Source organism: Corylus avellana, chromosome ca9 (genome assembly GCF_901000735.1).
Source record: "Corylus avellana chromosome ca9, CavTom2PMs-1.0".
Classification (NCBI taxonomy): domain Eukaryota; kingdom Viridiplantae; phylum Streptophyta; class Magnoliopsida; order Fagales; family Betulaceae; genus Corylus; species Corylus avellana.
The window spans coordinates 20,633,577-20,647,655 of NC_081549.1; the positions used below are offsets into that span (position 1 = coordinate 20,633,577).

General features: G+C 37.4%; 2 protein-coding genes across 2 annotated transcripts; one reads left to right on the plus strand and one right to left on the minus strand.

Moving 5' to 3' along the window:
- The first annotated feature begins 4,862 nt into the window (after positions 1–4,862).
- LOC132191491 (acetyl-coenzyme A carboxylase carboxyl transferase subunit alpha, chloroplastic) lies at positions 4,863–11,777 on the plus strand. The gene is made up of 12 exons (XM_059606527.1): positions 4,863–5,062; positions 5,547–5,929; positions 6,033–6,107; positions 6,716–6,823; positions 6,959–7,119; positions 7,369–7,483; positions 7,564–7,718; positions 9,119–9,170; positions 9,248–9,316; positions 9,771–9,848; positions 9,933–11,103; positions 11,360–11,777. The coding sequence occupies exons 2-11, from the start codon at positions 5,606–5,608 to the stop codon at positions 11,100–11,102; spliced, it is 2,307 nt and encodes a 768-aa protein (XP_059462510.1). The 5' UTR covers positions 4,863–5,062; positions 5,547–5,605; the 3' UTR covers position 11,103; positions 11,360–11,777.
- A 745-nt stretch (positions 11,778–12,522) lies between these two features.
- On the minus strand, positions 12,523–13,474 carry LOC132161708 (steroid 5-alpha-reductase DET2). Its single transcript, XM_059571883.1, has one exon. The coding sequence runs from the start codon at positions 13,392–13,394 to the stop codon at positions 12,612–12,614; it is 783 nt and encodes a 260-aa protein (XP_059427866.1). The 5' UTR covers positions 13,395–13,474; the 3' UTR covers positions 12,523–12,611.
- Between the last annotated feature and the right edge of the window lie 605 nt (positions 13,475–14,079).

The following is a 14,079-nucleotide window of genomic DNA, read 5'->3' on the forward strand; positions in this document are numbered from 1 at the left end:
GATAGTTTGTACCATAGGAGAAAGGAGTGCGGAAGGAAAGGAAAGACGAAAAAGAGAGGGAATATTATATAACATTTCATAAGAACAAAGCATGCATTCATATTGACGGTAAAATATGTCCTTTGAATACATAAATTCTAAAATTGTTTTAGATTAAAAAAAAAAAACAAAATAGAGTTAAAAACCTATCTAATAAAGCACCTTGCATACTGAATTTAAAAAAACAAATAAATAAGTAAACATGTCATTTTTTAATAAGATTAAGTGATGAGACTCATACATTTTAGAATCACGTATTCAAGTAATGATTTTACCCTCAATTGAATTTAAATAGGCACATATTCAATAAGGCATCTCCTCTAGTGCATTAGTCCAATTGATCCTCGGTGACGGCAAAAAATGAATTGAGAGAAAGAGTGCGTGCAAGAAGGAGAAGTTCAAATTCAAAAAATGGTTTTCGAAAAATCAATTATAAAAAAAAAAATTATAAAAAAAAATCATTTTACGTGGCTTAAAGGATGTTTTTCTTAATTAACCGAAAATGTTTTCGGTTTGACCAAGATTTTTGATCGTACCAAATATTGGAAAATAAGGAAAAGCTTTTACGTTGAAATAGATGAAGCACTTTTAGTTGACCAGAAAATCAGTCTTTAATTTCCATAAAATGTTTTCCATTTTTTAAACCGCAAACAAATTTTTGAGTTTGAACTTTTCCTTCTCGCACACACTCTCCATCACAGTTCATTTTTTACCACAGCCGAGGTTCACCAGAAGTTGCCAGATTCTTTCGCCGGTGGTCATCGGTCACTAACGGAGGTCGCCGGAATCCATCGTTGAAGTTTGCTAGACTTCACTGCCAAAGTCAGCAGCAATCCACCACCAGAGTTCGCCGGCCGCCACTGGAGGGTGCCAAAATCCTCCGATGGAGTTTGCTAAAATCTACTACTGGAGGTCGTCAGTCATCACTCGCTGTCATTGATTTTCCGTACAAGCCAAATGCCAAAAAATGGTTTCACTAAAAACATTTTCCAACCAACAAAAAAAAATTATATCGAAAAGAATATAACCTAGATGAAAAATATGACAAAATATCTTTTTGTCACAAAGTCAAAACTCATATATAAAATTGAGATCCTTATTTGTTGCAAGAACAAAATAAATTTTTAGGCAATTTCTCATTATCAAGAAACTTAAAATAAAATGGGTGGGAATAGAAGTGAAATTGCATGAATTTAAATAGGTGAACACCTAGATCATCAGATAGATAAACACCTGCAAAAGGAAAAAAAAAAATAGACACAAAATAACTCCTATGCATAAGTCAGTTATTTGTTCTAAATAATAATAATAATAAGCACAATAACATAACTTAACAAATATATATATATATATATATAAAAGATGTATCTCTAATGTTCTAATATAGAGTGAAGGAATATTGTTCCATTGGTCATAAAAAGGAGCTGGTAACCAATTAAACTCGAAAGATTGTTTATTGTTAATGTTTTTGTTTTGAGAACATAAAACAAAATAAGAGTCTATAACGTACGAGTGTTTTAAGGATTTTGTTAATATATTTGTTTTGAGAAACATGCGAACAACCCTTCCGGCAATACCAAATGGACTAATTATAACCTATTTCCCCCCTTTATTGAGGGACTTCAAGGAGCCTTGCAAGCTATAAAATGGCAAGTGCATGACTCATAATAATATACTTGAGTTAATTCATCGTTGGTTCTTAATTTGCATTAAACATATCTATATATTCTCAAATGGCTTCTACTTGCAAAATTGTCCTCGTAGTTGTGGCCATGTTTGTTGGCCTCATTGCGTTTGTGAGTGGAGATGCAGCACTAATAAACAGTGTGTGCAGTAAAACCGGAAACCCCGTGTATTGCCACAAGTGCTATAACATGTACAGCCGAAGCTCCCATGAAGATGTCAAAGCCCTCGGCCGCACATCCCTCGACTGTGCTAGCCTCCAGTCTATAACTGTGATGGGGCTCGTGGACAAACTTGTGGTCAATGCCACAAACAAGGCCAGGAAGAATTCATACGTTGATTGTGCATTGAAGCTCAGTTATGGGGATGGCCAGATAACAGGTGCACTTAAGAGCTGGCAAAATGCACGTTATGCGGTGGCTAGCAATCAGATGTTATTGGCTCTCAATGCTGCTCGCCAGTGTAGCACTAAGCAGCAGAAGTTTAGACTCTCTTCGGCTCTTGGAAATGAGCTACGTACGCTTCAAGGTTTCTGTGAGGCAGCCAACGGAGTTCTCAAACAAATTCATTGATTACTACATGTCTAAAACAAAAGCTGATTAGTGTGATCTCAAACTCACAAATTATATTTGTATTTTCATCGGTGGAGTTATCTAAAAAATAAATAAACATATAGAAATTGATTCAACCATTTGGTTTAGTCATTATTAAATTACTTTTTTTTTCTTTCTAGTTTTTCATGAGATTGAATAATATTCTCGTGATCAAAATAATGTAAGTGTTACTACCTTCAAACAAAAACACTTACATAGACAAGATAAGCTTCTTTCCGACCATCACCCACCCAAAAAAAACACTTACTTAGAATACATGAGTCCATGGATCACGAGGACAAAGAGCCTGGTCCCATCAACTATCAAGAAGGCTGAAGAGTGAGTGTGCCTCCTTTGGTTGGAGCCGGCTAATGCACCTTCCTCTACCATTGTCATCTTCTGGGTTCTTTTTTCTCTCAAAATCAAGATCTCTGCAGCAACCGGGTTCAGGTTTTTGCTATTGGAATGGCATCCTACATATATATGTATTTTGTGATTAAAAAAAATAAAAATAAAAATATGTAAAGAATTTGATGTTTGTATTTTTAAGAAGTGACTAGCTAAAGTAACAATATATATATATTAGCTAAATTTTGAGTCCCTAGCTAGAAATGCTGTAATGTATCATGGGTCAGCAGCAAAGCAGAGTGCTTTGACTGGCGTGTGAATAAGAAAGTGGAAAGTCCACCTAACCTAACAAACACATACTAGAGTCAATAAACTATGCCACCCAAATCCTATCTAATACACAATTTCCTTCCTAATAATTTGGACAGCATTTTCTGAATTGATTGTCACAAATGCTGTGACAATTTCAACCGACATTAGATTAGACTTTGTTTAAAAAAAAAAAAATTGAAGTTACTTAGACATGTATAAGTTAATTGTGAGATATAACATTATTATTTTATTAATGCAATCTTACTTGATAAAATATATATATATTGGGTACCTTTCTATATATCTATGAGAATAGAGTGATGATACATCCACACAAACTATCAATAAATATTTCACCAAATTAATATGACAAGGCTTTTTAAAAATAAAAATAAAAAATCCAATGGTTATTTGACTTTGTTAGCTTTGTGACAATAATATTAAAACTGAAGAATAATATTAGAAATCATATTTTTTATCTTACAACTTTTATCGTCAGCAATTTTAACCAACACTTGAATCAGCCAATATAAAACGGATGAAGTGTAAAAAATAACATTACTTGAGATAAAAATATAATTTATAATATTACTAAAACTAAATATTATATTCACTCTCCCTTCCTATGGCCCTCTAATCTGGTAATCGACTTCATTTGCTAATGAGGAGCCGTCACAATGAATAATAGATACAGACAATAAGGCAAGAATGCCGTCTTGCATCTATTTTTACCTAACTCTTAGAATATCATTGTGTCGTCATTAAGAATAGACACTACAATTAATACAATATTAGGGTTAAGGCCCATTTGAAATCCCTATTTGTGTTTAACAAAACTTACATTAATTAAGCAGTTAAGAGTCAAGTATATTAACTAAACAACCAAAGGCTTTAAGAGTACTACAAATTATTTACTTACCTAGTCTATGCGAGTGCTACGTGGCATAATATGGATGAAAAGTTTTAAGCAATAAAATTTGACAGGTATTCGTACAGTTGACTGTACACTATAGTCCAATCAAAACTACTTGCAAAAACATAAAAACATATACAAATGACTAGTTGGAGATACCGATAGATGGTACTTTGATGCCTAGATTAGTAGGACATTCCGGAGAGGGGTTAGAAGGCAATAGAATGAGATGGGAAGGGTGTGCATACCTCATATTAGGGTTTGTTGCCAAAATTTATAGGGTTGTCATTGCTAAGGTAAGTAGACCGGATATGACAATGGTCGGAGGTCAAGAATTTGATATGAAAGGTGATATATTATCGCAAATGTCTTTCCTTAAGGAGGTACTCCCAATATCCTTCTCTTATTGAGCTATGTCTAAATAGCCAAAGCTCGTGACTAAGAAAATATTCGAGATGTCTTTCTTTTAATAATTCTTCTAACACATGTCTGTGTCTGTCGATGAGACGATGGTTAGTCAAGGGTTTATTGTCCTATGAATCTCTTGAGGGGCTATTTGACAGTTGGGAAATCGTTGGTCAACAATTCATTTGAGGGTGCTTATGTTGGTCTAACACTTGGTCCATCTTGTAGGTGAATGTGCATTATTGAGCCTATGAGATAGCAAGCCTTGTTGGGTTATAGTATCACAAACAAATAAATTTAATTATTCAGTAACCGACATATTAAATCATATATGAAACATCATATTAAACAATTTGTTGAGACCATTAAGGTTTTGTTTTGTTGTTTAAACATGGATTATTAACTCAAACAAAGTGAGGGTGGAGTTACATTTACATTTGTGGAGTAAAGCCCAAAGACAGAGATCATAGAAGGCATCGAGCTGGCCACGTGGCACAACAAAGCAGGACATGGAGTCGGATCGCTATTCTCAACTGCCAAACCGAAAAAAGCTGGCTCATTACACCACACCGCCCATAAGAAGTATCGCCAACTCGCCACGCACGCGCCCGCACACAAGAAAACCCCCAAGCAGACCAAGGCTCCTACTTGGCGATCTCCACGATGCTCAGCGATCTCTCTCTCATTGCTTAATACCCACTCCCCTCTGCTCAACCCACTCGCTTGCCTCTCTCATCCTTTCTAGGGATCTCAGAAGATTTTTTTCCCGGTAATTTTCCCGATAAAATTTTATCTGCTTTGCTTTGATGTTGAATCTGTGCTTGAGATTCTGTTCTCGTTGTAAATTTGTTCTTCTGTTTGGTTGGCGAGAGAACGGAGGAAGCGTCGGGAGAATGAGAACTCTATTTTTTTTTTTTTTTGATCGTATTCTTGGATTTGTTTAGCTTTTGTTGCTTTCTGGAACTACGAGAACTCAGCTTAGGTGAATGAATGCTGAATGTTCATATTAGGAGGAGTTGATTGGAAGCTTCTTTTTTAAAAAAGAAAAAAGAAAAAAAGAAAAAGAAAAATTGCTATTCGAGTAAAAAATGGTCACTTTCTTTTCGTTTTCCGTTTTCTTTTCCTGCCTTTTCTATTGAGCACTACGTTTCGATAAATGTCAAATGAAAAGCATTACTGTTTGAGTTATTCTTAGAATTTGTCTTGCTATTTTTTCGAGATTTGTGATTTGTGGAGCTATATTTGGAATTTAGGAGATCTAATTGGGGGGTTCAGCCGAGAATTCGAAGAAATCGAGTTTTGAATTCGGGGAATGGCTTCGATATCTCATTCTGCGGTTGCGTTCGGCGGAGCTTCGGCTTCGGATCTTCTCGGGAGCTCGAGCAACGGTGTCAGTGGCGTGCCTCTGAGAACCCTAGGGAGGGCGCGATTGGGCACGAGGAGGGATTTGGCGGTCGTCGCGAAGATGAGGAAAGTGAAGAAGCTCGACCATCCGTGGCCCGATAATGCTGATCCGAATGTCAAAGGTGGAGTCCTCACCCATCTCTCGCATTTCAAGCCGTTGAATGTGAAACCCAAGCCCGTAACTTTGGAATTCGAGAGACCGCTTATCGATCTGGAGAAGAAAATCATTGATGTAAATCTCTTTTATAGTTGTTGTGGCTTTGTTCATTGAGCTGAAATTAATTTTTTTTCTTCACCGTTTGGTTCAATGGGGTTTGCTTTTGTTTTGAGTGCAGGTCCGGAAGATGGCGAACGAAACTGGTCTGGACTTCAGCGATCAGATTCTTTCGTTGGAGAATAAATATCAGCAGGTTGGGCAAACTATAAACTTTTTTTTTAGACTATTTAAATACGAAGAAGTGTGAATTACGACCTTGAACGACATGTTTATATTATTTTTTCAACCATTGTTTTACAAATATACAAATATTAATGTGGTTTATTAATTTTGACCTCCTAGTCCTAATATTGGGCTTCACACAGGAGGTTGTTACAGATCCTATCGCTTGTTCACAATGTGTGATGGCACTTAACTTAACCAGATATTCAGTTTCTTAGGAGTAGTAGACTTGCTCACCCTTCTTTACTTTTTCTGTAAACCCTTAAGAATTTGTTTAAGCATGCCAAATGTCAGGACTTCACTCTGGGAAGTATATCTGGTGAACTCAAAAACTAGATTTTTAACGTTATAATGGATTTGGGGACAATCTGAACCCACGTGTTTTTGCTAGCCACCTATGGATATGTATATTAGGAGAAGGTACTGTAGATAATGAATAATATATGATGATGGGCATATCTTTTGCATTCTGCTTAATGAAGGTTCTGGGAAGTTGATGCTCTTCTGCAAATTATGTAATTCTTTGAATGGTTTATGGTTCTAAAATGCTCTCACAGTTCCCCATTTTTCTGCTTTCAGGCGTTGAAGGATTTATATACACATCTAACTCCCATACAACGCGTGAATATTGCACGGCATCCTAACAGGCCAACTTTCCTCGATCATGTGTTTAGCATTACTGAAAAGGTGCAGAACTCATGTTCTCCTTAACTTTTAGATTTTACTAATTGCTTATAGTTTGCTAGGCATTTTACCATTAGCTTTATGGATGCTGAGTTAATTATATCAATAAATATCTTTGGATTTGCCCCATATCTACAGTTTGTGGAGCTTCATGGAGATCGGTCTGGGTATGATGATCCTGCTATTGTTACTGGTATAGGAACCATAGATGGTAGGAGGTACATGTTCATGGGTCACCAAAAGGGTAGAAACACAAAAGAGAACATTCAGCGGAACTTTGGGATGCCTACTCCCCATGGGTATGACAAATGATAAAGACTTGTCTGTTCTATTAGTAATGAGAGATTTTATTAGCTTTATCATGGATCTTGTATGCTTCCTTTGTACTATGCTTGCGCCCCTCTACTCTTTTAATGAATCTACATTACTTGTAAAAAAAAAATTAGTATTATCATGGAATGATTTCTTTGTTTCAACTTATTTACCAAATTTCTGGCTAGTCAAATTTTCAGTATCTGACACCACTGATAAAATATATATTCAAACAGTTACCGGAAAGCTCTACGCATGATGTATTATGCAGATCACCATGGGTTCCCTATAGTTACTTTCATTGACACCCCCGGGGCATTCGCAGACCTTAAATCTGAAGAACTAGGCCAAGTATGTGGACAATTGTACTGTGAAATTTACATGATTGTCTTTTAATACTGGCTACTGATGTGCCTGTTACATACATGCAGGGTGAAGCCATTGCACACAATTTAAGAACTATGTTTGGTTTGAAGGTACCCATTGTTTCTATTGTCATTGGGGAAGGCGGCTCTGGTGGTGCCCTTGCCATTGGCTGTGCTAATAAATTGCTAATGCTTGAAAATGCAGTTTTCTATGTTGCCAGGTGATTTGAGTTTGGCTTTCCTATCATTGCAACTCCTAAAGATAGGTGCTAATATACTATTGGATATGTGGATTCTTTTCTAGTGCATGTTATATAGCTCTCAAAGTGGCAGCATGTTAATATGTCAGCTTTATTGGCTATTAATCCAAAACGCCAATGACCTTTGAAGGAAGGGGTGGATTTGACCATATGTCTGGAACATTTACATTGTCTTTGATTGTTAATTCAGAAGTCTGTGAAGTCCTATGTTAAAGTAGAAGTAGATTACCAGTTGCCACATGCCAACCTGTTCCATGTGTTTCCTCATTTCTAGTTGTCATTTATTTAAAGCATCTGACCAATCCAATGATTTTGATAGCAATTTAATCTCTCTTTTCTTTTCTTTTCTTTTCTTTCTTTTTTTATTTTATTTTTTATTTTATAAGTTTCTAGTAAAACTCTTGTTGGTTTCCGTTGTAACATTTTCTGGTCTCTCATAACGTGATTCTGGCCTTTGTAATTTCACAAATTCTGAGGCATTAAATATATTCTTGTCAAAATACATTCTTTGAATCAAAATGATTTTTGGAAATTTGCAAATAGTTCATTTTAATCAGTTTGAAAAGTATGTGTAACAAGAGAAGGTGGACCTGCTTGTTTATGTCTATCCTGAAGAAGTATTGACTGGGTAGACTTAAGGCATTGTGAAATGCATCATACCAGTGCTTTATAAACTTATCCTGCTAGGACAGGAAAATTTTCCAGCGGTGTGCGTGGGTAATAGGTATAAGACCTTCCATCTGAGAGAAAATTTTGATTGTGGAAATCGGATATTTGACATTTAAATGTTGACTTCCAAAGCTTTCATGGAGTATACCCTAACCTTATTGTTGGACTAAATTACTAAGATTAGTGTGTAGAAAATGCATATAAATTCAGGGAGTGCCATCTGTAATAATTGCTTGTGAGGCTGCTGGAATATTCTTTTTCTATTGATAATATATGCATATTTCATTTACAAAATGAGGTCAGTCTCCTTTTAAGCATTTGATATTACAGCATAGTTCATTTTGTCCTGGATAATGAGTTGTCAGGTAACTACCAAAGAAAAGATCTATAAGGTTATTACTAAACAAGTTCCTGTTCTCCAATGGCATTTGTTACCTGCATAGGGGCACCACCTCATAAAACATATTTCATCCTTAGCTGTGCATGGCCACACACGCTTTTAATATGAATATTGCTATACGCCATCTGACGGCCCATAGTCAAACTCATGAATGAATTATCTGATGCAGTTCTCTGTCTTTCTTGTTATGGATATATGTACTTCCTGATTTAGTTTATGTAAAATGTTTTTATCTCATATCCATATGTGCTGATGTTCTTTTGGTTTTGGCTGTATCCTTGACGTGGTTCAGTCCAGAAGCATGTGCAGCAATCTTGTGGAAGACTGCCAAAGCCGCTCCAAAGGTTTGTACCACATTCACTCTTTGTATGTCTGTCAGTGGTTAATTAATTATAATAAATTACAAGTTACTTCTTTGCAGGCGGCTGAGAGGCTAAAGATTACTGCTCCAGAGTTGTGCAAGCTGCAGATTGCTGATGGCATTATCCCTGTAAATGATCCTCTCTTATTATGCAGCTGTTTCTCTTCCACTTTCTTTCTCTCAATGGCTTTCATATATCCTATCCATGATAGTAGGCACCTTCTTCAAACAGTAATCGGGGATGAAACATGGGTGTTTGCAGGCATACTTGACTAGACATATCTACTCCTCTATGGGGCAGAAGAGACCTTCTTAGAATCAACCTCTTTTCCCTTTTTTTTCGTGTGTGTGTGTGTGTGTGTAAATCCTTTCTCAAAGATTTTCCTTTCACTAAAAAGATCACTTGGTCAGATAAATGTGTGATTTAGATCTATTTCTGTTTAGTATTTGACTAGGCCGACATATTTTAATTGTTTGCCCATTGTCTTAACCTCAATAACTGCTATTTCAATTTGATAATCCCTTTTACAATATTTTGTTCTATTCCATGTCGTCTCAAAGAAATCTTTGTACTTTCCAACAGGAGCCACTTGGTGGTGCACATGCCGATCCATCTTGGACCTCACAACGGATAAAAAAAGCAATTAATGAATCAATGGATGTAAGTGCCTTTCTCACAGGAATTCCTAAAAGGGATTAAAAGATATTGAGCTTTAGTCCTATTTAAGATCTTTCTTTTCTATAGGAACTCATGAAGATGGACACACCAGAGCTTCTGAAGCATCGCATGCTCAAGTTCCGAAAAATTGGTGGGTTTCAAGAAGGACTCCCTGTAGATCCTAAGAAGAAAATCAACATGAAAAGGAAAGAAGAACCCATCTGGAAGACTTCTGGTCTAAATATAGAGGATGAGGTCAAAAAACTTATGCAGCAAAGATTGGATGCCAAGGAGCCCTCTGTCACATCTCCACTGTCGGGTATGGATGAGATGATGGCAAAACTGAAAAGAGAAGTTGATCGTGAATTTTCCGATGCTGCTAAAGCCATTGGGTTGAAGGACAGGCTCACGACATTGCGTGGGGAATTTTCAAAAGTAAATTCGCAGGACCAACTTGTGCATCCGGCCCTTAAGGACAAGTTCGAAAAGCTTCGGGATGAACTCAACCAGGGCCTCTCTGCAGCTCCTAATTATGAAAGCTTAAAATATAAGCTTGACATGTTGAAAGAATTATCTAAAAGCAAGAGTCTTGCTGAAAAGAGTAATAAGGGTGCCACATTAAAGCAGGAAATCAATAAAAAGTTTGCAGAAGTCATTGATCGGCCTGATATAAAGGAGAAATACAGGGCTCTGAAGGCTGAAATTGAAAATGTTGGGGTGTCTACACTTCAGGATTTGGACCATGAGCTGAAGGAGAAAATTGTAAAGGTGAAGAAAGAGATAGAGTTAGAATTGGCTAATGCACTCAAATCCTTGGGTTTGGATGTTGAGGTTGTGAAGTCAAAAGCAAAGGAGCTCAGTGAACAGACTTCATTCTCAGATGTCAAAGTCAAGATAGAAGAGTTGAATGAAGAAATTAAGGAAGGAATTGAAAATGTTGTCAAGTCATCAGATCTGAAGGAAAAGATTGAGCTACTGAAGTTGGAGGTTGCGAAGGCAGGAAAGACACCTGATGTGGTATCCAAAAATAGAATTGCAGCTTTGGAGCAACAAATTAAGCAGAGCCTTGCAGAGGCCTTGGATTCTTCAAACCTAAAAGAGAAGCATGAGAAGCTCAAGGCAGAGATTTCCAAAACCATTGAATCTTCTGGAGGATTGGATGGACGTTTGAAAAGACAATATCCAAACGAAGATGGTTCTACATATGATGAACCAAGAGTAGAGATGAATGTTGGTGCAAATCGCACCTTTGCTTAATGTAAGTTATCTTTTTTCATTATGCCTTTTGTTCTCTCTCCTTTTTTTCCCTCTCTTATTTTCCCCCTCCCCCTGTGATCGTCTCGTCTGTATCAATTGTTTTTTCTGTTCTTTAGACTGAAATGATCTGAATGATTCAGTGGTTAAAAAAGGCTGCACCTAGTAAAGTGGTTAACTTGTAAAATTAGTTGTATTGTCTTATTGTCTTTACTCTCAATTTGGATTATCAAGCTCATCAATTTTGTGGTATTTTGCAGTATGATATCAGTAAAACTTGATGTCTTGCTTATGAAGGTGGTTTACAGACAACTGGAGATGATGGATAAGACAGTTGAAGCTGCAGTAATTCCAATGAAAACATTTACCCTCAGCTGTCTTGACTACCACCAGCATCTATTGCTATCTCTTTTGATCCACGAGGTTTTGCATCTACAATCATCAAGGGACACAGCATAACTGCATATTTTTCAGCCAGAATGCTTCAATTTATTTATATTAGGTTGTTACAATTTAGCACCTCTCCTGTTCCTTTTCTTTGTTCTTTACTCTTTTTGGTAGAGACATGTACTCTTTCTATTTATAGACAGAAAACTTTGTATAGATGGAGCGAGTGCTAAGGGAGGCTAGTGTAGAGCTTCCAAATATTTGAAATAACATGCCGTTTGGTTAATTGCCCATGTCTTCTATTTACTATGTTGTTGCTCCTTCTGCTGGCTGCTATCATTGTTGTTGCCATTATGGGAATTGGAGTGGGTTTCCAGGGACATTACTGTAATATATGGGGTTGGGTTGCTGGTTACGGCCCCATCAATGGTGGGAAAATGGTGATGATGCTTCGGGTTGGGCAGCCAAAATAATGGCAGTGTGGAGACAGACAACAATATGCCGTGGTGGTGGAAGCCGTGGTTTTGATGATGATGACGCGTGTGTTTGGGCGGTTACTCCACGTGTCAATTATCTACAGTCAAATTCTTTTAGAAGCATCAATTAATGTTATATCCTTAGATAAGATTCCCTAAGATTTTGCCTAGCAATAGCGTTTTGGACTGGAAACTGACGATGTACTCCATAAGAAGTCTACTCAAATAAATTTTGTGGTACTCGACCACCCCTATTCAAGTGGGTGGTGGGTGGGTTTCATATAAACTTTCAATTGCTAGAGATTCTTATCCTAACCTTTTGGCTCGGCATAAATTGTAGTGCGCCGAACATTGTATCTACTTTGTACACAAAATTTGAACAAAATTTTCCTTAAAATTGGCTCGAAAAATTCTTCTAATTCTATCTATTAAATTAACACGTCGTTAAAGCATAAAATTCTCACGTGAATTTAAAACGTAAGCCAGAACAATAACAAATGTTAATTTAATAAATTAGAATCATTCAAGCTCTGCAGGATCAATAGCTAAATCAAGTTTCCTTGAAGTGAAAATTAAAAAAAAAAAAGAGAAGTAGCCATTACACATCCAAATGCTTAAAAACTATGAAAGGAAAAGAAGAGCGGTTGTGTCAATACAAGAAGGGGATGACAACTTTTCTAGCCTTGGGATAATCCTCCCCAAACTTCTCCAGATACCATCTATGGTGCGCACGTGCCCTGGGCACCAAGTTGGCACACGTGTAGAGGAAAAAACCTAGGCCAGCCCAAGACCATGTCATCACCGCCCAACCCAACCACTCCACCATCTCACCCAAGTAGTTCGGGCAACTCACCAGCTCAAACCACCCTCCCCTCGGCACTTTATACCCTCCACCCTCCTTCTTCAGACCCACCAAAACCCAATCAGCCCACATGTTCACCGCCATGCCACCCCAAAACACCACCAACCCACCAAAAAACCGCCACCAGAACCACCCATCGCCCTCGTAATCCTTATACTCAGACACCCATCTGGCTTGCAAATAAGCATTCAGGACATTAAACCCAAATGCCATCACTGCCACCGCGACCGGAAAGCCAGCACCGGCGCCGTTCCGGCGAGCTGTATTGCGGTGGAGGCGAAGTGGATAGATGCAGGTGCGGTGGAAGTAGTGGAAGAGGAAGGGGGAGATGAGAATGAGGGACTTGGGATTTGAGGAGTGGAGGCCGTAGGGGAAGATGAGGAGGGTGAGCCAGAGAGTTGGGCTCTCCATGAGAAACCAGGCCAAAGGTGGGTAAATGGTGGGGCCCCATCCGGGACGGTGGTGCTTGCCGTAGGGTGCTTGGAGGAACAAGCAGGAGATGAATGTTGGGGGTCCTATGAGGAAGAGGGCCAGCTGGCTGTGGTGGAAGAGGGTCTGATCTGATGCCATTTCTGTGGGCGGAGAGTTTGAGGATGAAGCATTGACCTATTAAATGGGAATCTGGTTATTGGTTTTTGTGCAAATTCTGCTTCTTAATGATTGTCATTTGGGAACTTGTGATTTTCAAACATAATTGCCAAAGTACAACTACTAAAAAGGTTTAATTCCTATGGACCCTTGAGTCCCTGCCTTCACCACTCACCTGTGGGCTCTAATAGTGTATTATAGATTATTTAAATTGTCAAATAAAACCACAAAAATAATTTCATATAACGATATGAACAAATTGTCCAATTAAAATTTAATTGGACTTTTAGTATAAATTTTCATTTGAAAGGAAGAGGAATAGAGGAAAAAACAATTTTTTATTTGGATTTTTTTTTTTAGTAAATTTTATTTGGACATTGTGCCGTGAATAGCAAGAAGTTATTAATGGTAGCACCAGATGTATTTTAACTTACTTTTAACTAATTTACAAGAGATTTAAAAAAATGTATATATATTTCTACACGCGCCGACGCGTAAATACTCTTCCTCCACCTCTTCAACCATGACTCTGCTGTTTTGTACTATTTATTTCCTTTTTATGTTATTTGCTTGTTGTTTGTTTTGAGCTTTTAGTCTTGTTTTTGTTTCTATTTTGTTTTTTTCTTTGTGTTTAAGAGTCTTTACCACTTTTTGTTATTGTTTATCC

Excerpts from the sequence above, each read along its gene's own strand:
- LOC132161708 (XM_059571883.1), bottom strand. The coding sequence starts at position 13,394 with ATGGCATCAGATCAGACCCTCTTCCACCACAGCCAGCTGGCCCTCTTC.
- LOC132191491 (XM_059606527.1), top strand. The coding sequence starts at position 5,606 with ATGGCTTCGATATCTCATTCTGCGGTTGCGTTCGGCGGAGCTTCGGCT. Across the intron at positions 6,824-6,958 it reads TGTTTAGCATTACTGAAAAG|TTTGTGGAGCTTCATGGAGA; the intron begins GTGCAGAACTCA and ends CCATATCTACAG. Across the intron at positions 9,849-9,932 it reads CAATTAATGAATCAATGGAT|GAACTCATGAAGATGGACAC; the intron begins GTAAGTGCCTTT and ends TCTTTTCTATAG.